The following is a 24,185-nucleotide window of genomic DNA, read 5'->3' as shown; positions in this document are numbered from 1 at the left end:
TTTTCTTGTTGTTAGCTTGGAAGCCATGCTCTCTCGCTAAGCCAAGTGGGGCTCTGCTCACTCATTTGAACAAACATTTGCTGAAAGCCTTGCATGCCAGGCTCTGCACGTGCGGAGGAGAGAGAACACAGTCTTTGCTGTCTGCTAGCTGGGCATCTAGTGCATCAGGCTAGTGGCCATCGTGACAGGAGGTGTTCATTGCTGGTCCCCATGACAATCGCTGGAAACAAGAGAAGCCAGCTCCCCAGGCCTTTCGGGGCAGCCCTGGGAAGTTAAGCTTGTGCCAACGTCTGGTCTCACAGAGGAGCAGCGATTTCCAGGTGGGTGAAGTTAGTGAGAACGTCCTGGGTGGAGAAGCTCCATGCCCATAGTCACAGTGGGCTGTCAGAGAGTGGCTGTCCTCATGGGGTCCTGGCCCTGATCCCCAAGTTTGCTGCCAGCTGCTGGAGCTCCCTGACATTCACTGCCCCAGAGCCCAGGCCTCTCTCAGAGACCATCCAGTTATCTTGATTCTTTAAGAGACAACACTCCCACACGAACACAAGCCTAGACAAGCGGGCCTCCCCTGGGGTTCCACTGTCCTCATCACAGCTGTTACACACTCCCATGCTGTGCAATCCCCAGCTTTATCTCATCAGCCCCACCAGACCGTACGCCGCTCAAGGGCAGTGACGGTTTTCACATCTCTGCATTCCCAGCACCCAGCCAGTGCCTGGCTTGGTATGAGCTCAAAAAGTGCTAGATGAACCAAAATCAGATGTTTCTGTATGCCCTGCCAGTGAGGTCGGACCACTCTGTCCAAAAAAGTGGGGTATCTGGGAGGTTAACTTACAGATTCTGGAGTCAGTGTGTTATTTTAGTTGGAGGGAGGGGATCATCTTATTCCAGGCTGTCACTACCTCCTGAAATTTGTAAGTCTGGTCTTTTCTAAATGTTAACTTTTAGTGAGCTCAACTATTCATTCACTCCTCTAACCCAGTGACTTTCTGATTGCTACATGCACAGTTTACATTTGGAATGACCTCAGAGTCCCTCTGAGCCTGTCTCCGCAGTGGTGACTGCACAGGGGTGGGGAGCCACCTGCTCCGCCACCCCGTTCCAACTGCGACTTCACAGAGCGAGAAACTGACACTGAAACCCAGGAGACAGCGGCAGTGTCTGCTCGCAAATTGACATTCTTTCCCATGGGAACGGCTTTCAACTGTTTTGTTACTGCTTTTTGCTTTCGCCTGCCTCCTTGCCTCTTACCAGCAGAACAAAGCCATATTTTTCCAAAACATAGCTCAGTCTTGGGTACATGGGAAAAAAGGATGACTTGAAATATGAAACACTAAAATTTTCTGCTAGGAGTTAATGTTGGAAAAGTCAAGATCATCAGATGAAAATGTAAAGAAGAGTTCCTCTATATACGCACAGTTCAGTCATGACTCAGATGTCTAAAGTCAGTAAAAGAACGCCCTTTCGCAGGCGTACTTGTTGCAGAGCTGAGCGGGGAACGGAGTCAGAGGCAGTAGGAAGGGAGAGCTCAGGGACGGCTGCAGGGAAGTCGTGGCGGAGCTGGTTCTTGAAGGATGAGTGAGAGCTGACTGGGAAGGCTTCCCAGAGAAAAAACAGCGTGTGCTAGGGCGCTGATTAGCTGCTGTCTCAAATGTAATCCACCCAATTGTAACTAAACGCCTATTTTTTCTCTGTCTCCCATTTTAGGTGCCCTGTATTTTTCCCTTTGGTTTTAAATGAAACCACCCCCACTACCTGAAACATGAACTATTCCCAGATTATAGGCTCCTGGTATTGTATCCTTCCGTATTTAAACTCTCCATCTCATTTCTATTTGACTTGAAAATGGTAGAACAATCAACAAATAAATACTCAAATCTCTGTTTACATTTCCACCATTAATGTACATTTAACAAACAGTTGCTGAATACTTACTATGGAGACACACATATGAACAGAAATCTTCGTATGACCTGTCAAACCAGAGGGGAGCTGATAAGCCATACTGCAATGCATGAAGCACGAGACAGAGGATCAAGTGCCACGGGACTCCAGAGGGCTTCCCTGCAGGGCTCACGGAAAGCTTCACAGGGGCAGTGATCAGGGACAGGTCCAGGCTTGGAGAGTCTGCAGGTTACACAATGTGGATAGCCCTTTAACAAAAATTATCTTCACCCAGTAATTTTACAAAAATAACAGATGTCCGTGTGAACACATTGCTAGAACCCCTCCCTTGGTCTTAGTAGAGGCCTATGCAAATTTAAGATCTGAAGCTTCAATTTCATTGGCTTCACAGTAAATCTGCCTCTGGAGATGAATTTGAGTTGGGTTTTGTCTAGGACTTTGCCAGACAAAGAAAGAAGGGAATAACCCACCCGGCAAAGCTATTAGTATTTGTAAGGGCCAGATCACAGCATGGATCTCATGGGGTTGAGTGATGGGGGATGACGTCAGAGAAATGGTCCTGGGGCAGATTCAAGATGACCTTGATGTGCTGAGGAGTTTTGGTTATATTCTATATCATACGCTCAAGAGAGTTTTACACTAAGGAATAATATGACCAGATTTGTTTTTTTAAGAGAACTCTTCTAGAGTAGGATGAATAATAGCTCTTCATTGGAAGTGCCTAAAACCCTTGAAGACTGATGTCATCTAATTACTGAGTCTGGAATCACTATACCAAAGTTTCAATGAATGCATTAGATCTGTTTCCATGTAAATAGATCTTGAAAACATACGATTAAGTAGATAAAGCAAATTGCAGAACGTTGGAACAGTATGATATCATTTATGTAAAAAATGTATAAACCCTACAGAACCATACCACCTTCTGTTTACGGATACACACAGCAGGGGCACCCAGGAACCCAACCACATTTCACCTGGGAGCAGTGATTCAGGGTTGGCTAAGTAAAGATTTGAGGCAACTTTGCAGAACGTAGCTACCACAGATAACGAGAATCAATTGTCATTTATAAATATATAAATGTTAACTATTCATTTTGAATAGTGGATATGTGAGCATTGTTATATTATTCTTTGTTATCATCTATATTTTGGAGTTCAAAAAAAAAAGAAACAGTTTGCTTTGGAGTGTAAGCACAAGATAATTTAAGAATTTTTTTTCTTGTTGCCCGTCTTACCTTGATACATACGCTTACAATTCTCACATCAAAAAAGAAGGAAGGAGCAGCGGCTTCCTGATCAAGGGGCTGAAGGGAGAAGATGGCAATCTTCAGCACGGCAGAAACACTGAAAGGCTCTTTTTCACTCTCTGCATTAGTCTCAAGTTAGACCTGGACCTCACTTGCTTTAGAATCTGTTCAGATTTGCAAGAGGCCATTTCAGAGTTCTGCTCCGTCTCGGCAGGCCAGACCTCATCTGCTTGTCTTCCTGACCCTACCATCCAGCAGATAAAAGCCACTTGTGTGAGGGGTGAAGGCATCCAGCTGGAGGAAGAGAGGAGCCAGTCAGAACGAGCCCCCTGCCTGGGCACCATCCACTCCTGTGGAGTCAAGGGGCAGCCATACACGGAGCCCACGCCTCGGTACCTCCAAGCTGCTTAGCTGCTGCCTTCTAAGTGCACAATCTATGCAGAAGGCAGGAGGTTTGCTTTTCATTGTCACGGGAAGGACAAAGAAGTTGCCCTGTCCTTCTCTTTCCAAATCATCAGGAAAGAATATAGGAAGTGAAGCCCCTTCTTTGGCTCTTTTGGCAACAGATGCTGCGCCATAACTCTTGGGCCTATTCTCAGTCTATTATAGCAACACAACACACAAAACTTCCTTCATTTTTCTCATTTTATGTATTTTTTCCACTGAACTATTTTCAATTTTCAGAGAACAAATGGGTGGCTTGTGAAGCTGGGCAGTTAATCAAAATCTGCACCAGAACAGAAAGAGTGTTGTCGTTTTACCAATGCTGCGTCGGCGCAGGCTTTGTGGGGAAGAGGACATGTCTGGCCGTCTTCTGGGCCCGGCAGCATGTGGGATTGTCTGCCCGCTCCTGTTTATCGTGCCCAGTGTCTCCGTGCTGCGGGGAATCCAGGGAGGCAGAGGGAAGGCTCCTGGCTCCTTCAGGTGCACGGATGTCTAGTGAGACAATTAGATGAAATAATCAACAAACTTAGCAACGGTCCACATGGCTGCAAGGTCTGCGTACAGCTAGGATTTCATCTGTGGCCTCAGAATCTTCCTCTCCACCCCACCTCCTTCAGCCAGCCTGCGTGGCTTCGTCTTCTACATTGTTAATGATCCATCCTATGGATAAGCCTCACTGTCCCTACGTCAGTATGTCACAGACCCTCACTGTGACTGCCTTTCAACCTCCTATTCCTGGGGTCTCATTCTTCATTGCGTTATCACCTGAAGTGCTCCATCTCTGAAATTTCAAGCTTCAGTGTTTTACTCAGGCCATTTGCAGAGACTGCTAGAAGCCTTCAATTGCCATTGAAGGGCACAAGCTGTTCAGAATAAAGCCCATATTTTCTAATATCCCTTCCAGCTAGCTGTGGTGATGTAAGTACCAGTTCAATGAGATATAAGCAGAGGTGATATATGCAACATCTAAGAATTGTCCTCATCGTAAAGAAGCAATCCATCCTTTACTCCTTCTTCCTTCTTGCTGGGTGGAATAAGGATGTGATGACTGGGGCTTGAGTAGCCATTTTGGACCATGAGTTAGAAGCTGTCATGTTGAGGGTGACAGAGCTACATTATAGAAGCAACCTGGGTTCCTTATGATTATGGCACTCCATACCAGCTCCGTATTGCCTGTGTTTCCACGGGAGAAAAATAAGCCTCAATCTCATTTAAGGCACTGTTCTTTTGGGTTTTCTGCCCTTCAGAGCCAATCTCAAGCCTGATATTTATAGCTCTCTTTTCTCCATTATGTTTGCATCTCAATCTTGAAACCTCAATCTTGTTTCTTCCAGATTCTCTCTTGGTATTATTTTCTTTGCTAACCACACTGTCTTTCTAGCCTCTGGAGCCCATGCAATATACATCATGAAGTGGCTCAGGGTTATGTGGCATCCTATTAACCCCTAGGGTACACGGAAATTGTCCCGCTGCCCTTGCATCTGTGCATCGGGGGATCTGTCTGCAGGTCAGACTCCAAGGGAGAGTGCCGCTTCTCTCACAGCCGCAGCCACAGTCCAGAGGACAAGTCTACCAAGAGCACTCATCCTGCAGACGGAGCAACGGCACCAAGCAGAGCGCTACGGTTCAGCAGGGGGTGGGTGCAGCCTTGCAGACAGCGTCTAGTAGAGGCCATTGAAGGGACACGTGCCCATTTAAGGAGACCAATGGATAAAGATGGTGCTTTGAGTAGTTGCATCAGCAGAAGGCTCCAAGGAATCTGAAAGCTGGCAGCCCAGACGGAGAAACACTGCAGAGAGCTAGATGAGACTGGACCCAGCCCTGGCCACACTGGTCGGGAGGCGTCACCACCTCCTTCGCGCTGAGGCTGTGATCACAGCCAGTGTTTACGACTGACTCTCCTATGGATGCTATGTTGTGATACTTGTTAATTTGGGTATGAGTTCAGTCTGTGTCAATAAATTCTTTTGCCATCTTCATAACTTTCTGAATTAAGGAGCCTAGCTATTTTTTATAATATCTAGAAATAATGAATTAGAAGGGTCCTATTTGAGTCAAGAGTCTTATCCCCAAAGAGGACTAAATTGAGACAGTTCTGTTTTGTGGGGCTCACTTTTGTTTGCATTAGCCAACCCCAAGGTACAATTAGGCCCACCGTCCTCTGTGCCTCCGTAGTACTCTGTGCCATAGGGAAGTGCAACTATGCCTTTCTCTTCCATAGGACTCTGAGGGGTTCCCTGAGACAGAGTCTCTACTTACTCATCTGCATATCCCTGGATAGAAGACTGGGATGTAGTAGATGATTAATAAATATATGCCGATTGACTGACTGAGTGAAAGAATCTTGACTACAGTATGGACATGTAACTAGACTTTGCACTGAAAACACAACCACAAAATAATAGAGTTCACTGGACTTATTGAAAAGGGAGACTACGTACAGGCACTGTAAGACAGAGGCCCAATGCATGCAAGCTTCCTGGGGTAATTTAGTAAGAGTGTGTGATCAGAAGTTGAAAGGCAAGTAGGATTGTTGTTGACCTTGTGTTCCGTGTGTTAGGACTAACAGAATGGCAGTAGAGGCCTGCATGAACTGTAGTCACTGCTCTGTCTTTGGGACTTCATGCATATGAGGAAGAGCAAGGGGTATAAAACAGCATGGCTCCTTGCCCCAGGAGATCCTGGTGCACGGCCCACAAACAGGAATGCCTTGGAGGGAGGAGAGGGTGTGTCCTGCCTGCGTGGTGTAGGGCAGCCCACCTGGCCCAGAGCTATGCCCTCCCGTGAGTTGGGCCGTCCCACTCAGGAGGGAAGTGTGGCTTTGAGGTGACATGATCTCTGGAAGGCATTTTAGTTGGGTGATGACTGCTAACACCCAGGTGCAGGTTACCAAGGGGCTCGTCCCCTGTGGGATCCATGGATCTCTTATCAGACAGGGCTATTCAGAAATATCTTCTCACAGGCCACATCAATGTTCTTTTATTGCTCATACAAGCTTCCCCACTGCAAGCTTCTCCTTCCTTTTTCTGCAAAATCATCTCTTATTCTGAGGTGGGAGAGGCATGGGGGCTCTCTTAATAACCTGTGCCCTGGCATGAACAAGAGCATGAAATGAAAGGAGGATAGACGGATGGATGGATGTATGGGTGGAGAGAGATATGAACAGGCAAACAAGAAGAAACGAGTAATAATAATAATAAATATTGATATTAATTATATTAATAATTGATACTATTATTCACTATTAATAACATTGAAGTATTGATGACATAATTTTTTAATAAGAACTAAACCAGGAATTGAAACAGAGACATGGAACATCTCTTTATCATCGGGTTTGGCAGGTAAGATAGGGGTCTAGAGTTATCAGAGTCCAACGGTAGCTTACAACACGTTACCGAACCAGGTTCATTTTTGCCCATTGCCTGGAAAGCCAAACACCAAGACGATGAGGTTGCAGCAGAGAGAGGTTTAATCACAAGGCAGCCATGCGAGGAAATGGGAGAACGAGTCTCAAATCCGCCTCCCTGGAAATGGGGACTCAGGGACATTTATGGGGTGGGTGGTCTGAAGGGTGGAGATAGATGCTTGGAGGCAAGGAAAGGTGAAGTAACTGACCATTTGCGCAAGCGTAGTCAGACTTTATGCCTCTTCATAGGACGCATGTTCACAAAACGGCGGCATTAGCATGACCTGAGGGTGGAGTTTTTAGCCTCTTGAAGTCAAAGGTCGCCTATCAGGCATCTTTGCAGGCCCCATTGATGGGCTGGTGGTCTCAAATGGCCTGAAGTGGACAAGGGGTTCTAATTCCTGAAAAACCACTCAAACACCCATTACCATGGTGAGCCAGGTGCCAGGAATCTAGTGGGAATCAGACAGCGTATTGCCTAAGCAGCACAGATAACAATGGGCAGGTGAACAACTAAAAGCTTTGATGAGTAATTGGAAAAAGGAACAAAACTTTAGTTACTATTCACCTAATCACCAATGGCTGTTTGCCAGTTTCACAGTCAGGACTTGAAACACACCTAGTCCAAGCCCTGTTCATTGGTTATCCAGTAATTATAAACTCTTCATGATGGCTTAAGCTGCACAAGTAATAGAAGAATGGACATTGGAGGGTAGTGATCAAGACAGGAAGGAACTATGTACATATTTCCTGGAATTTTTGAGAAAAGGGCTTATTCCTGTGTATCACCTATTTTTGACAAAATGTCATCTTGCAGAAGCACAGTACTTGACAAATGTCAGCACGTTAACGCTTTTGGCCCCAAGCCACCGCAGACACTGGCAGGTCTCTGTCCTCAACCACACTCGGCATCTGGTGTACCAGCTCGGGTCCAAACCAGCTTCGTCCACAACTGTGTGCGTTCCAGCACTTTCAGATTGCACCTCGATAAATCTTAGTGTGTGTTGATACTGTAGCAAATGCCTGGCTGGGCAGTTTCTCAGTGATAGGTCTGGTAACAAAGCTGTCAGCTCTGTGAGGGCAGGAACCTGGTCTGGTCTGGCCCCTGCCATATGCCCAGCCCCAGCAGAGTGCCAAGCACATAACAGAGGTCAAATATTTGCTGAACGACTGAATGAAAAGGCCCACTATGGGGAGACTGGGACGGACTTGTCTTCTCAGGACTAAGAAAGTGTCTGTTTATAGGGTCTCTGGGTACGAAGCCCTTATATACCACCTGTGGGACATAGTCTTATTAGAAGATGACCACAGAGGGTTGAGCTTCTCGTCTGCTCTGTGACGTCACCTCCAGCAGAGCGGCCACACCTCCCTGGTGCCCACGGCACTTGGGTCTGCTTCCTTCTTGTCTAGCATGCTGTTCTGTAAGCATTTGCTCACGTGTGTGTCTCCTTCTCTTGAGGGCAGGAACCAGGTTTTATCTGACTCTCGTCCAGAGTCTAGCAGAAGGGCCTGTAGGAGTGAGTGCTCACCCTGTGTGTGCTGAGTGAATGGACAAATGACACAAGACTTCATTTCACAAATGGCCCCCAAATGGTGCAGTGGGAAGGAACAGACTACTAAAGATGTGTTTCTGGAGGTAGTCAGAAATGCTGCTGGGTGCTTTCTGCACCAAACCAGGGGCCCAGGATAAACGGTGCAGGAGCCTGTGTTGGCTGCTGGCTGCGAGCATGGGCTTTGGGTCAGATGATCCAGGATGTGAACTGCTGGTCCCATTCTTACTGCCCATAAATGACCTAACCTCTCTGAGCCTAGTTTCCTCATCTGTAAGATGTCTAGGATTGTTGTAGTAAATTAGATAATACTTGGCATACGGTCAGGTGCCCAATAAATGATTGTTATCATGTTTATTATTAATTAAAATCGTGGGGTCTAGGTAGAGGAGGAATACAAATTCGAGGCAGAGGGGGGATGTGATGTTCCTCCCCCTCCCTTCTTCCCCTGAAATAGCTCAGGATCTGCTCCAGAGTCTCCTGGAGGGCCCCCCAGAGGAACCTGAGGTTGGGGAGGGGCCTCCGAGAGGCTCCCGGAGAGAGCAGTTCATGGTGTGGGGAGCGTCAAGTGGCCAGAAGACCTGAGCGAGGGAGAGTTGTAGAGAGGGTGGAAAAAGAGTGACGACTGGGAAACAGGCACTGGACTCAGGCCCCCGAATCCTAAACATGTCAAAAGAATGATGTGTATAAAAGCACTTTGCGAAGCCACAAATCCGTACGCACACCGCAGCTACAAGCATTACCATGTGCGTATTATTATCCTGTGTGTGTTTAGGCTACACAGTGTCTTTCCAGGTAGGTGGGTTAGGCTATATTCCCTAAATTTAAATTCACTCCTCAAAACACACACTCACACACATACACAACAATGGAAATGAGAGTATTGGATCCAGCAAGCATTTCTTGAGGGTCTACTAATTTGTGCAGGGCACTGGGAGTGAGGCTACAAGGAAGACACTCTTGCCTTCATGGGGCTCACAACCGTGTGTGTCTGAAGCCACGTTATAAATAAATATATATATATATATACACACACACACACACACATATAATACCCATACTGTATAAATATATACAATTGAATATATACAAATAAATAAATAATTATATAACTAAATAATGAACTCCTTAGTCTTCGTCTGCAAGTGACAGAGTAGAATCAGGCTGAGGAAGCTAGCAATATAAACCAGCCTTCCTTGGCGAGTGCACAACAGCCTGCCGTCCGGGCCACCTGCCCGGGCACACACAGGGTGCCCTCCTGCCCCAGAGAAGGAGAGCAGGTGATTTTAAATGCTGAGGAAGAGGTAAGGTTCCAGCCTCCAACGCACATATCCCATCTGCTGTATCTCCCACCTGCAGCAACGAACTAAAACCCATATTACGTTTTGTTAAAGTGCCAGAGTAATGTGCTCACCAGATGCGGCTACTGATGCTCCTAAGAGTGACGTCTACACCGTGTTGCTAGGCAACCAGGTTGCGCCCTGTGAATCCCCAAGCCACTCGCCTGCGTCACAGTCCCGCCCGCAAGCCCTCCTGGCACTGCTGCGCACAGGGGCCAACCCAGCCCTTGCCTTGACCACCACGGAAGCAGTTTGCTGCCCGTCTGGTCTCCCAGGCAGCGAGTTAATATTGGATCGAACCTCTAAACCGGTCACTGGTAGGGCATCTGTGCCTTGAGTAGTGTCCCAAATTTCATTAAAAAACAGGTCCACTTGGTTCTTGCTCCTCCTGTAAGTGGGTCAGGGTAAATTTAGACAAGATCTTTAGTGGCTCTGAGAATTCAATTTAATTTGGACTTGACTTTTGAAGACACAGTGTTCTCAAGGGGAAGATGTTCCTGCCTTGTTATTTTGGGTTTTGCTTTAACCAGTACGTATGGTCTGGGAATGACCTCCTTCAGGATCCAGGTGGAGCCAAAAAGGCCAGAAGGGATTGGAGAGGTCCCCTCTGTGGCCAGGAGAATGGTGGCTTTTCTCACCAAGAAATCCCTTCTGCAAATCTTTCTTGGGCATCAAAATTGCCAGCACAGGTGGCCCTACAACCCTGCAGCGCATAGCCCATAGGGAGTAAATTCTGCCTTAGCAAAACTGTGGCTGATCTAGGATTCCTATACAGGAGCAACCTAGGAGCTTCGTTCTAGCTGAACGGGGACTAGGAAAGTTCTTGAAACTGTGTTTTCACATCATCTTATGTAGCAGTGAAAAGTCAATTGTTCATATCTAAATAAAGGGAGATGAGAGGAGGTGGGCTAAACGCCCCTGTCTCCCCCTCCCTGCTCAGCCAGCCAACCTGGTCCTACCCCCCACCAAAGACACAGTTTGGGCTCTCGCTCACACAGGGGGTTTGGGACGGCGAGTCCTGGGACAGTGCACAGACGACGGCTTCTTAGTGATGAGTGCACATTTTAAGTAAACAAAGCAAACCCATGGTCATATCTGAGGGTGCTAGCTGCCTCTTCGAGTCCTGCTGCGCTATGCTTTTCTTCACGTTGGGTGGAAGCGTTACATTCCAAGGCGCATTAGTGCCTTAGGCAACTTCTCTTTCCTCTCCATAATCCATGCAGCAAATATAAATAACGTGTCCCCAGTGCCTAAGTTCATCCTTCTTTATCAGGAGTTACGTGAGGACTTAAGAGGCCATCTTTAGAAAGGGCACCATACTAATAAAAGAAACAATGGTAGGTAAACATTGCTTTTCCAGAACACAAGAAAACGATTCTGGTCAAAGAGGTCAATTGAGGCTGTTTTACAACCTTGCAAAGATTTGAAGTCAATGAAATTCAAGGCATGATTTACTCTGTTAAACTCCAGGACAGAAACAGGTGAGCTGAGACGGGCCCAGGTCCACCTGATAGCCTGAAGCTGTCCCATAGGGGGCCCATTCAACAATGTGGGCCATTCCGTTTGCTCAGCCAGGGCAGGGCGGATAATGGATGGGGTGTGGGGCGGCTGCCGGTGTCTGCTCCATAAAGCCTTGGGGTGAGTCCAGCTTTGCCAGTTATTACTGTGTAATCTTGAGGCAGCCAACAACCTTTCTGATCCTGGGTTCCTTTAGCTCCCAGATTAGAACAATAACCTTGATTTACAGGATTAGCAGAGAATTAAATGAGATGATACTAACTCGTGTTTCTGGCGCAAGTATCCTGTGACAGGCCCTGTGCTAACTCACTCTCTCATTCAGTCCTCACAGCCGCCTTTGAGGTAGCTACTGTTATTCCCATTTTACAGAATGAGAAACCGACCTCCAGAAAGGCTAAGGGAGTACAGACCATGTCCACAACCACACCGTGTGGTAGAGTCGGGATGTGTGCCCACGTCTGTCTGACTAGACCTTGAGATCTTAAATTAGGTTGAGCACGTGGTTCCCATAATACAATTAATTCTGATGGGGATTCATTCTTTTAAAAATTCTGATGCCCAGGTCTCACCCAGACCAAGTATCTCAGGTCTGGAACGGAAAGCGGGTATCGTGGTTTTTTAAGCCCCCACAGGTGATTCCAGTGCAGTGACATTTGGGACCCACTAGGTTAAGAAACTCTGCTCTACTGGCAGTTCTGAATCCTGGCTGCACAACAGAACCACGGGGAAACGTCTAAAATATACTGATGGCCATGCCCAAGAGAGTCTGATTTATTTGGAATGGAGTACAGCCTAAAGGCCTAAAGTTATTCTGGGGGAGTCTAGAATGCAGACAGGTGGAGAGCACTGTGCTAAGTTACAGGGAAAGTGCCCTTGGGAGACAGCTGTGTTATTAAAATTTTGTATCAGACGAAGCCTTGGTAAGTGTGCCCTCAAGGTCTCTTCCCACTTGCACTAGCAGTTCCCTAGGAAAATTGCTGTTCACCTTTGTTTCAGTTTGCTGGCTCAGAGGAGGAATTCAATCTATACTTTTCCAACAAGTGCAGCTAGAGAGGGAAACGGGTGGGAAGCGGCACCATTGGAACGTTTAGCCCATCTCCTGCGTTGTACATGTAGCTAAGTCATTCAACAGCAAGCACAGTTCTACCTTCACCTACCCTCCTAGCTAAAAGAACTGGAAGCTTCTTTTATTATGAATTCAAAGAATTCAATAAGGAAAATAATAACTTTGCATAGCTTTAAATTCTTTAACCTCTTTGTTAACATGAAGTAGCACTTCCATGTGCTGTGAAAATCTGATCTTGTGTTTTGGTTTCTTCGCATCATTTATATACGCATTTCCACTGACAGCTGTTTCAGTCAGGACGGGCTAAGTTACGCTGCATTAATGAACAATTCCCAATTGTCCGGGGCTCAACACAACACGGACTTATTTGTCCCTCACACTACATATTTAAAGTGTGTCTGTGTATGACAGTCACTCATGGCCCCAGGGGGATGACACACGCTTCCACAACTGCCAAGGCAGAAAAGAACATGGTGAGTGGTGTGTCGTATTGGCTCTTAAAACTTTCAGCAGGAAGTGACAGGTGGCTTGTGTTCACATTTCATTGGTGAAGAGCCACACCCAACTTCGAAGGAGTAGGGGGAAGTATGACTTTATGATGTGCTCAGGAGCAGGCAGAATATTCATGAACAGCTCTAATGACTAACACAACAACATTCATGTTTATCTCACTTTTATAGTATGACCTTGAGAACACTGGCGCCTGCCCAGAGTCTAACTCACAAGTAAAGAGACAGGAACCCAGGAGACAGTGTAGATGAGGCTGCTGGTGTCACTAGGACCAAGAGTAAAAGTGACGCTTCCTACAAACCGCCATAGAAGGTGGGGTGCCCAGGGAGGAGCAGCTGGCGTTCCTGCTAGGGCGGCCCCTCTGTGGGATGACTATAGTGGGAGGGCTGGCAAGGTCCTGGGGGTCAGGGTGGATGAGCCACTTTTCTCCCTTTGGTTTTCTTTCCAATAAAGCTTAGCATGGTATCACATTCGATGAAAACATGAGTTCAATATACAAAAGTCACTGAAAATAATTTTTAGTCTATCTTGGAAAATCCCAAAGGAGTATTACACGCATCACCTAGGAAGTTCTCTTTTCTCACTCTCTCTCTTGCCTCACCATTTCTACCGGGAGGAACCTTAATCATCCTTCAAGACCCTTACCAAACAGGTCCACATGAGCAGACCATCCTCCCAGGCAGAAATAATCCCTTTTATGGGCTCAGTCTACGCTTACATATACTATTATAACACTTGTGCTGTCATTATATTATAATGACATTTATATAATCATTTAACAAAACTTAGTGCCAAGCACTATTCTAAGTGCTTAACAAGTGTTATCTTCCTTAATCCTCATAATCTACCTCTCACGGGATGACCATTACTCTCCTCATTTTGCACAGGAGAAAACTGCAGCTCAGAGGGCGTGGGTAACTTTCCCGAGGGTGTCTGGCTAGAAAGTGGTGGAGCAGGATTTGAGCCCAGGAGGTTGGACACTCCTGACCAGGTCACAAGCCTCGTGGGAGCAGCTATTTCACATTTACGTTTGCATTTCTACAGGTCCTGCCCACACCCTGGTCATGAGGAAGGTTTTTAGAGGAAAGAGCACAATATTCACATTTGTGGACGGACTATAACTTGTTTAGCCTGTTTCCAAATGCACTGCATAATGTGTGCTGCTATGAGTCTGTTTTACAAATTACACTGATTTCATTGGAGTTATTTGGGGTAAATTCCCCTGAGTGAAATGACTCAAGAAGTTTCAACAGTTTTTATGGATAATTGCTATTGCTTAATCACTCTCCAGAAATTTGGAATTAAGAATTTAGAATTCCACCAGCTATTTTTAGGTGCACCTATTCCATTATAGTATCTTGAGTGCTTTGTTACTTTAATCAGTTAAGATTATACGGATTGAGGACCAATGCAGGCCGGGGTTGATGGGTGATGAGTGATGAATTTGTTCCAGCGTTACCATGGGGATTATGAGGTTGGATTCCTGGAGCCCTGTTGAAGTTTATTAGCTCTCTGGGAAGGTGGAGAAGCTTTTATCTTTGAAATGGAGTGAGTTCTTTCAAGCTAATAGAACTTGGTGCAGGAAAACGAAGTGGGCACTCTCTGGGTTCCTATCTTACTGGTTTAGACTAGGGGTGCCTCCCCAACACTCCCCCACCATCCCCACACCCAGAGCCCTCAGTGGTCCCCCTACAAAGACAACTTTAAAGAGCAGGAATCCACCGTTACTAAATTACAAATGATAATAGCTTAGAAGTTGCCAACTTCCTTTCGGAGGATTGGACCTTAAAAACAAAATAAGAACCTTGCTGTGTGATTCTGCACTGAAGCAAGGGGGGCTAAGAGGGGGGACAGTTCTCCCTGGCCCGCGGCCATGGACAAGCCTGCTGGCCCAGCCTGAGAGACCGCAGAAGAATAAATACGGGTTCCCTTCAGCTTTTATCTGAAAAACTCGGGCAGATTCTGGAGTTCGGCAGTGGGGCCTGCGGAGTGCTCAGCAGCAGATTCTAAAGCCCAGTTCTTGATGAGCAGCATGTGGCAAGCCTGGTGGTGGTAAAGCTAACAATAACAGCAGACAAACCGTCCAAGCCACCATCACGGCTTCTCTGCGTCAATGCGACAGTCTATCAGGAAGCCTCCACATCATTACATCACAGCAGTCTTCTAAAAAGTAGCTCCCTTGCTTCCTATCTTTCAATGGATTTTTTCCATCTAGCTTAAAATTCAAACTCTTTCCAGGAGGCCTCTCCCAAGCTCCCTGGGCTCTCCCCCTCCCCCCCTCCCCCTCACTCAGGCCACAGGGGCCCTCTTTCACTTCCTGGAACACACCAGGCTCGTGCCCACCTCCTCATCCCGATTTTGCACCAGCTATTCCCTCTGCCCAGCTGACAGCTGCTTCTTGTCCAGGCCTCAGCACAAACAGCATCTCCTCAGGGAAGCCTTTTAGTTACTCTCCATGGACTTACACCTGTTTACCACGCGTTTCTTATCACTACATTATAAGCTCTGCAAAAGCAGGGAGCTCATCTTTTCTGTTCCTCTCTGGTGTTCGCAACTCTTAGCATAGCATCGTGTACACAGAAAACCTTAATCCTTGCAAGCCTGGGAAATAGGTATTACTGTTGCTATTTTTCACATGAATCTTAAAGCGATGGCCCAAGGTTGCATTACTTTAAGTGTTCAAACTAGGATTCAAATCCAGATTTTTCCACTCTCAGTGCCACTCTGATTCTAGTCACCCACAGTGTATTAAAGACCCAGTGTCATCAAATTCATTCAAACCGCTAGCTCACATATGACTCAGCCTGATTTCTTGCTGTACTGGTTTCCAAGGCATGTTGCGTTCGAAGAACGAGGCTGAAAGGACTAAATGCAAATCACAGAAAAGCACAAGTATGGTACCTCCTGGTGGCCTCGTGAGCCCAGCTATGCATGAGAGTTAAAGATGCCAGAGGGCCTGGCCTTGGGAACCGGCTGAGGCCTGTCCCGATGGCTCCCTGTGGACTGCCTCCTTTTGGGGAATGCTCAAGGGAGTTTAAGGTAATGAAAGTATTTTCTTTTGTTTTAAAAATAGACACACTACCATCGACTGATTAATGGATAAACAAAACGCAGTACATCCGTACAATGGAATATTATTCACCTGTAAAAGGAATGAAGTGTTAACACGCTACAACATGGATGAACCTCGAAAATGTTATGCCAAGTGAAAGAAGCCACAAAAGGCCACGTATTGTGTGATCCCATTTATATGAAATATCCTCAGTAGGAAAATCCATAGAACAGAAAACAGATGCGTGGTGCCGCGGGCGGGGAGAGTGACGGCCTCATGCGTACTTCCTCTGAGGGTGATGAAAATGTTCTGGGACTACACGGTGGGGATGATCGCACGAGACTGTGAATGTACTAAAAGCTACTGAACTACACACTTTAAAATGGTTTTATGTAAAAAAAACAATGAATTCAGAAATAGAAAATGATAGCTGTACTTCTCAGTTACTTTTGAACAAAATAAATATACGTAACTCTGGCAAGCTTGACAAAAAGAGTGAGACATCAATGTACTAAATAAGAACTAGAGTTATGATATGCACAGGTCATACTGGAAACCTTAATGGGACACGTCACCCTCTCATCAGGAGAACAAAGGAAAGGGCAGAATGTGTGGCCACTGCCCGGAGTGCGGTTGGTGCTGGCCTCGGCCGGGGAGCAGGCGGCCGCGGGCGGGGCTGCTGGCTGTGCTTGAGGAGTCTGCTCTGCCTCTTGCTTTAGGACCTGAAAGCAAAGGGCACGGTAGTGATGGCGGCTCCTGGAGGCAGACACAGACACTTCCCACAGGCCGTCCTCCTAGGCAGCTGTCACAGCTCAGAGCTGGCCTGACTCAGTGGCCTCAGCATCATCTGGACAGGAGCGTAGAAAGGATTTCAAAGTGCTGTCTTGCCTTTGCAAAAGCTGGAGTGGTTCCACAAGAAATGGACTCAAGAACACATGTGCCCAACTATTAGAAAAGCGGAAGGTCAGAGAAGTTTCAAACCGGCTTTCAAGGCATTGGCACCCAGGATGTGGCCTTGCTCCCTGCAGGCTCTGCTCGCAGCCCCATTACCCGGCACTGCCCCGGCCAGGTGGATTTATTACCACCTCCTCACTCCCTGATCCTACTGTTCCCCCCCAACCACCTCCCCCTCCTTCACATTTAAATCCTGCTCTTCCTTCAAGGACCAATTCAAGGCCCACTTTACTCAGAATTTAAACCACACCATAATTGCATTCCATTGTTTTTGTGCCTGGACAATTTATCTCTCTCACCCAGATGGCAAGTTTTCTGACAAAAAACTCTCCTTGTAATTCTAGGGTGAACCCAGTCGCACAGGGCCTTCACTGCCTTCTGGGCCCCTTTCCCTCTATTCCCACTGCTCCCTGGCCTTCCGCCGCTGGTCAATCTGTCAGTGATTGGCTCGGAGCCAGAGGTGAATTAAAGCAGACCCGTGAGACTCGTTGTCCTGGCGCTTTGCTGCAGCTACTGGTAAGACATCCTCTTTCTCTAGGAATTGCTAAACTAACAGATGCTGCTGGGGACCTCTACTGCCAACTTTTGGATGCTGGTCTGAGAATAAAGCCACACAGAGAGCAGAGCCAGGAGACAGCAGGGTCCTGAAGGCTTTCTTTGAGGTTCTGGATTGTAACTGCCCTAGACAAGAGCACTTTCGCAGTGATGAGGGCCCACAATCTCCCTCCTTGCTGCTGGCTGCTTGCTTCCCACTGAAAGAACGCTAATGCCCCTCCCAGCATTTACTGTGGGTCCCGGGCAGGCACAAAAGAAGTATCTGTTGACTTGCTGACAGTTTATTTACAGCTATGTCTAGGGCGGTTAAGCGGAATAATTTTTTCATTAAAAAATTGCTATTGTGGTAAAATATGCCTAACGTTCACCATTTTAATCATTTTTAAATTTACGTGGAGTTCAGTGGCATTGAGTCATTCAGACTGCTGTGCAACCATCACCACGGCTTCCGGAACTTTTTCATCCTCGCAATCAGAAACTCCGTCCCCATTAAACACGAACTCCCAATTCTTTCCTCTCCAAGCCCTGGTAACCATTATTTCACTTGGTCTCTATGAATTTGACTATTCTGGGTACTGCACGTAAGTGGAATCATACAGTATTTGTTACTTTTGTGACTGGCTTATCTCACTTAGCATTATGTCCTCAGGAATAATCCATTTTGTACGATGTGTCAGAATCTGCTAGCTTGTTAAGGCTGACTGGCACTCCATGTATGTATATAGCACATTTTGTTTATCCATTCACTCGGGTTGTTTCTACTTTTTGGCTGTTGTGAATCACGCTGCTGTGAACACGGGTGTACAAATATCTGTTCAAGTCCCAGCTTTCCGTTCCTCTGGGCCTATACCCAGAATTGGAATTGCTGGGTCATAGGATAATTGTTTAACCTTTTTTTTTCTGACAGAGGTCAGCCCTGAGCTAACATCTGCTGCCAATCCTCCTTTTTTTGCTGAGAGAGACTGGCCCTGGGCTAACATCATGCCCATCTTCCTCTGCTTTATATGTGGGGTGTCGCCACAGCATGGCTTGACGAGTGGTAGGTAGGCCCGCACTGGGGATTCAAACTGGCGAACCCCAGGCCACCAAAGCACACTGCGTGAACCCAACAGCTACGCCACTGGGCTGGCACCAGTGCTATTTAACTTTTTAAGGAACCGTCCCACTGTTTTCCACAACGGCTGCACCATTCTACATTCTTACCAACAGTTGTTATTTTCTGCTTTTTGGAAAATATTTAGTTTAAAGATAAGACTGTGGTAATGCTGGGAAGAGAACTTATGTCATTAGCTTGTCTAGATAAGAAGGAAACTGTTGAGTTAATGCCACATTACAGCTAGGAGCCCTGGCCGGCATAGTTCTCCTTGGGCTCTTGTGACAGCACACTTCTTCATGAACTCCCACTCTACTGAACACTCACAGGGTGGGCCACACCCCACTATCGGGGTGGAGACGCCTGCTCTGGACGGGAGAGGGGAGAGCCGGACACATTCTGACCTGTGGACAACCAGTTTCCTCACACCCCCATGGCAACCCATTTTGTTTCCAACAAGAATGAATTTGCCTTTTTATCTATCCCAGGATGCTCTTACACGTACGGTGGACCTGCAACACCATCCCACATGCACGGTGCGCTCCCAGTTAGATCCGTCAGCAGCTGCTGCCTCTTTACATGACCCCCTTCCCCGGCTTCCCCTGACTGCGGGAAACTTTTCCGCTTGACTCCTTAGGAAAAGATGGAGGGCATGTGAAACATGAGATCCAGGACAGACTGCCATCTTGTAAAGGCTTTATTTCCTACTTCATCATCGTCTCATACAGACTCCGAGGCACCATCCTTTGTTTCAATTTGGTATCTTCGTGACTTTTTTGCAGTTTTTCCTTAAACAAGAAAATTTTGAGTAAACACTGTATATTGCCAGTTAATCTTTTAACAATAATTTAAAAATGCCGTTGCTGTTGTATCATCAATGCAAGAGGACAATCAAAGTACAGTATGAGGGAATTCACAAGGTACTACATTGTGACAGACGACTCACACGTGGTGATGGTGAGACCACAGCAGCAGTATGTACATGCACCCAAGTGCTTCGAACCCGAAGACGTGCAGGTTGCGCAGAGCGTGTGGATCTTACAGCACATCTGGTAAGCCCGGCTGAGGACTCTGTACCTTTGCAAAAATGCTGACGAGCGTCCCCTCCAGGATATAGGACATCTGTCTTGTCTACTGGCTTCATGGCTTTTTCACTACAAAAAGTTCACTGAATCAGACAGTCTGAAGCACTTCAAAAATTCTTAAAAAGTAAGAACGCTGACAAAATAAAATTAACTTAGAACACTCAAATTCAACGTGGAAATAAACCAAACTCATAAGTAACAGTGCAAATTTAACAGAGAGGCAGTCAGTACTGAGAGCGAGGGTGTTCAGAATCTCTTAAAATGTACATCTTTAAAACTTTTACTTTTTAAATCTATTTATATCTTATTTACCTTTTTTTGTTTAATATACTGTGTGTAAAAAAGATGGAGACAAAAATAGTTTTCTGAGCTATGAAAAAAATTAAGTTATTACAGGCACATTTACTGTTTCATTCTAGAAACATCTCAGGTTCACAGGTTGAACATTCAGCAGCCGTGTGTGTTTTTAAAAACATTCTTTGACCTTGGGGAAACGAGATCTCTTCTTTTGGGCGGAGTTTGGTTGATGCCGATGGTGTGGTTATGCAAATTACAGTGAATTATTCCAGGATAATCCGTGCAAACTTGCATCCTCACGGGTGGAGCTTCTCCCAGGGCGGCTCCTCATCGCCGAGCTCCTCTACGGAATTGGGTTCTCCGGGCGACTGAGCCGGTGAGGCCGTGGGGGGATGTGGGGCCCAGCGGGACGGAGGGCGGCGGTGTGCTGGTCTCTCGGGCCTGGAGAAGCAGGGCTCTAGGGTTGGGGCTAGTGCGGAACAAGGTAGTTCCTTCAGAGCCGAGAAAGAGAAAGACAGCGTTACTCAGAGCAACAGCACCTCCCAGGGTGATTTCCCACAAACACGCTTCTCAATAGACTCAAGCTAAACATAGCAGACCAGGGGCAACTTCTGAATGCTCATTTATGTTTTGCTCATGGAGAATAACTTAAAATAGTATGTAAAGAATTCAGCGCGAATGATCAGTGATGACAGTAATGGGAAGATATCAAATCATAATCAAAAGATGGCAATGCTGTGAGATGGGTGTTGACAGAGCACCTTCAGAATTGAGCTGGAGCATACGGCAGGCAGCTTGCACAGGCCACGTGTTGTATTCCCACCCAGTGGATCCCACCATCTCGGCACTCTTGAAGGATCTATTTGCCTATGGTGAGCGGTCCTAGGAAGCCAGCCTTCCTGTGCCTTGACCTGTTGGGGGCCCATGAAGAGACCTATGAATTTCACCCAGCTGTTCTAGCAGCAAGACTCACCTTGAAACACTCGGCTACTGTTTATTTCAAATTGACTGGCAGTGGTTAAATGAACTCCCACTACAAGGAAAAAAGGCTGCAGGCAGGAATTTTAATCTAGGTCCAGTTTTATTTAATGACTCTTCCTTGCAGCAGCATTTTAACACGCAGAGTCAGAGCGCACTTGTGCTTTTGTGTTACGGGTATCCCACACCTTCTGAGAACAGACCATGCGAGACACACTCAACTGTGGTGCAAATCAGCTGTAACGCTTACTCAAGGGCCACTGCTACTGTTTTGGTTCTAAAGAATGTTGAGCTACTTGTCCTTAGTCTGCACAGGAGGAAACAAGGACGCCCCAAGTTGGAATTTGCTGGCACACAGAAATGTGACAAGCCTGTGGCATGAGGAATCAGTGAGTTCTACAGGGTGGAGCCAGCCCGTCTGCCCAAATGATCCTCCAACAACGAAAAGGTGAGATGGTACACCACACGATGAGGAGTGACGCAGCACAAAGCTCCCTGAGCATCAGGAAGTAAGTCGGAGGACAGAAAGAGATGTGACAAGCAGCTGCGAGACCAGAGGAGGAACGTTGAGTCAGCAGAGCAGAGAAGCGGAGGCGGGAAGAGAGAGTAGCTACGTCAATGGGTGATGTGAGGAGAGAGAATATGGAAGGCGGAACACACTGGAGCACGCACTGACGCTGTGCTTCCAGAAGAATGATGGAGTGAGGCAGTTTCCCGGCCTCCCCACAGGCTCAGCAGAAGAGGAGCATCAGCCCTGGAGACCACTTCTTCAGGTTCCCTGCCTCCTCTGCTGCTGGCACTTTATATGACAAGGGGACGCTTGAGTCAGCAAAGCACTTATGCTAATGGAACCATGACAACCAGAAACCCCTCACCTGTGAAGACAGTGTCAGCTGAAACAGCTGACACGCAAATTAACCAGCAAGGGGCGAGCTGCGCTGACCTCACCTCCGCCAGTGCAGGAGGGGACCCACGGTTTGGGAGATCTGCTCCAGTTTTGTGTCATTTTGTGTCTCTGCTCCCAGTAGTAGGAGAGCTGTGTGTGTGTGTGTGTGTACTGCTTGTGTTGTATATGAGTGTGTACTGTGGCTGTGTGTTTGTGTGTGTCAAGTGTGTACTGTAATGTGTATTTTTTTTTTGCTGTGTATGAGTGCATATTGTGGACGTGTGTGTTTGTGCTGTGGATGAGTATGTATTGTGTATGTGTGTGTTTGTGTACGTGTGTATTATTTGTGTTGTGTATGAGTGTGTATTGTGGATGTGTGTTGTGTGCATGTGTATACTGTATGTATGTATTGTTTGTGCTGTGTCTGAGTGTGTATTGTGGATGTGTGTTGTATGTGTGTCGTGTGTACTGTATGCGTGTATTGTTTGTGCTGTGTATGAGTGTGTATTGTGGATGTGTGTTGTGTGCGCGTGTGTGTACTGTATGCGTGTATTGTCTGTGCTGTGTCTGAGTGTGTATTGTGGATGTGTGTTGTGTGTGTGTCATGTGTGTATTGTATTGTGTATTGTTTGTGCTGTGTATGAGAGTGTATTGTGGATGTGTGTGTTGTGTGTGCGTGTGTGTACTGTATGCGTGTATTGTCTGTGCTGTGTGAGTGTGTATTGTGGATGTGTGTTGTGTGTGTGTCATGTGTGTATTGTATTGTGTATTGTTTGTGCTGTGTATGAGAGTGTATTGTGGATGTGTGTGTTGTGTGTGCGTGTGTGTACTGTATGCGTGTATTGTCTGTGCTGTGTCTGAGTGTGTATTGTGGATGTGTGTGTCGTGTGTACTGTATGCGTGTATTGTCTGTGCTGTGTCTGAGTGTGTATTGTGGATGTGTGTTGTGTGTGCGTGTGTGTACTGTATGCGTGTATTGTCTGTGCCGTGTGAGTGTGTATTGTGGATGTGTGCGCGTGTGTGTACTGTATGCGTGTATCGTCTGTGCTGTGTGTGTATTATGGATGTGTGCAGTGCGTGTGTACCATGTATTGGTAAGGTTGCTGCTCTAGGTTTTCTCGACACCACCAGAGCCCGTTTGCCCCCAGCTGATGCTCAACCAGAATGGGCTTTTGACTAGACAGTTCTGCGCCACCTCTTCACTAGCGTCTGTCTGTGAGCTCCTCCAGGAGGAGATGTCATGTGACCATGAGTTCATGGGAATGAGCTTTTGCTTTAGTACCACACCAGCACACGTAAGCAAATGATGCTGTCCTTTCCCGAGAAGCCACTGCAATGGGCCATGTGGCATCTTACCCTGGGAGCAAGCACCCTTGAGTCTTTGAGAGCCAGCTGTACTGTGTATTTAGCACTTGGAGTTAAGTCCAGTGGATGAGGTGGGTGGGTGACTGTATCTTTGATCAAAAACAAAGCGGGCATTTTGTCACGTGCCTCCACTCAGGCCCTGAAGGAATTCCGCGGGAATATTTTTGGAGCAGGGACAGCTTTGTTGTTTATTCAATCAGCAAATATTTATGGAGCACTTACTATGTCACCTCTGGTGATCACTCGGGAAGACAAGATCCATTTGGATGTATTCCTTCTGGGGTGGTTGTTGAGAAAAGGCGAAGAGCCTGCCCGCATCATGGTCACACCTCATTACAGCAGATGGCCGTGCACAAGCGCCCTCAAAATACCCGTGAGCAGGTGCAGACCAACTGGGAGACGCTGGGCTCAAAAGACCCCCACAGGCCAGACCTCCGTGCCGGAGACAATCCCCTCTCCAGCCAAAACTCCCTTAATCCTCTGAAAGCGTACTGGCTGCAAACTGCACAGGAGAGCGGAAATCTCAGCAGCATCTCTGGAACCTAGGAGCCTCTTTGCGCTGAGCAGTTGACACTCGAGAGAGGCAAGAGGGAAGGTCCAGCCTGCCAACCTGGCCCTGAAGACGGACCCCAGCCAGTGCGGGCAGTGGTCTCTACGGGACACATCTATCTGGATGATTTGGCCTTGCTCCTGAGTATCGGGTGCCAACCCTGAGTTACACAAACGACTTCTCCAGACAGCTTGGAAAGAAGGAAGAAAGCACTTACGGCATGAGGCAGGCAGGGCTAGAGTCCCCAGGGGGCAGTTAGTAAGACAGTTTGGTTCTGGACAGAACAGACAGAGAAAGAAAGAAAAACAAGGAGGTTGGAAAGTATTTTTAAAAAGAAGAACAGTAAAGGTTTAACCTCAACAAACCCGGCGGCAGCTCCAG

At 46.9% G+C, this 24,185-nt stretch overlaps 1 protein-coding gene across 2 annotated transcripts in view; it reads right to left on the bottom strand.

Moving 5' to 3' along the window:
• Positions 1-19,326: 19,326 nt before the first annotated feature.
• Positions 19,327-24,185, bottom strand: part of MTCL1 (microtubule crosslinking factor 1) — a 134,183-nt gene continuing 129,324 nt past the window's right edge. For both annotated transcript variants that reach the window (XM_046671657.1, XM_046671658.1), the window contains one exon: positions 19,327-20,516. In XM_046671657.1, coding sequence (XP_046527613.1) covers positions 20,322-20,516 — 195 coding nt within the window. In that variant the 3' untranslated portion in view covers positions 19,327-20,321. The remainder of the gene's footprint in view (positions 20,517-24,185) is intronic.

Source organism: Equus quagga, chromosome 9 (assembly GCF_021613505.1).
Source record: "Equus quagga isolate Etosha38 chromosome 9, UCLA_HA_Equagga_1.0, whole genome shotgun sequence".
Classification (NCBI taxonomy): domain Eukaryota; kingdom Metazoa; phylum Chordata; class Mammalia; order Perissodactyla; family Equidae; genus Equus; species Equus quagga.
The sequence above is the reverse complement of the archived record's forward strand: the minus strand, read 5'-3'. Positions and strand labels throughout refer to the sequence as shown.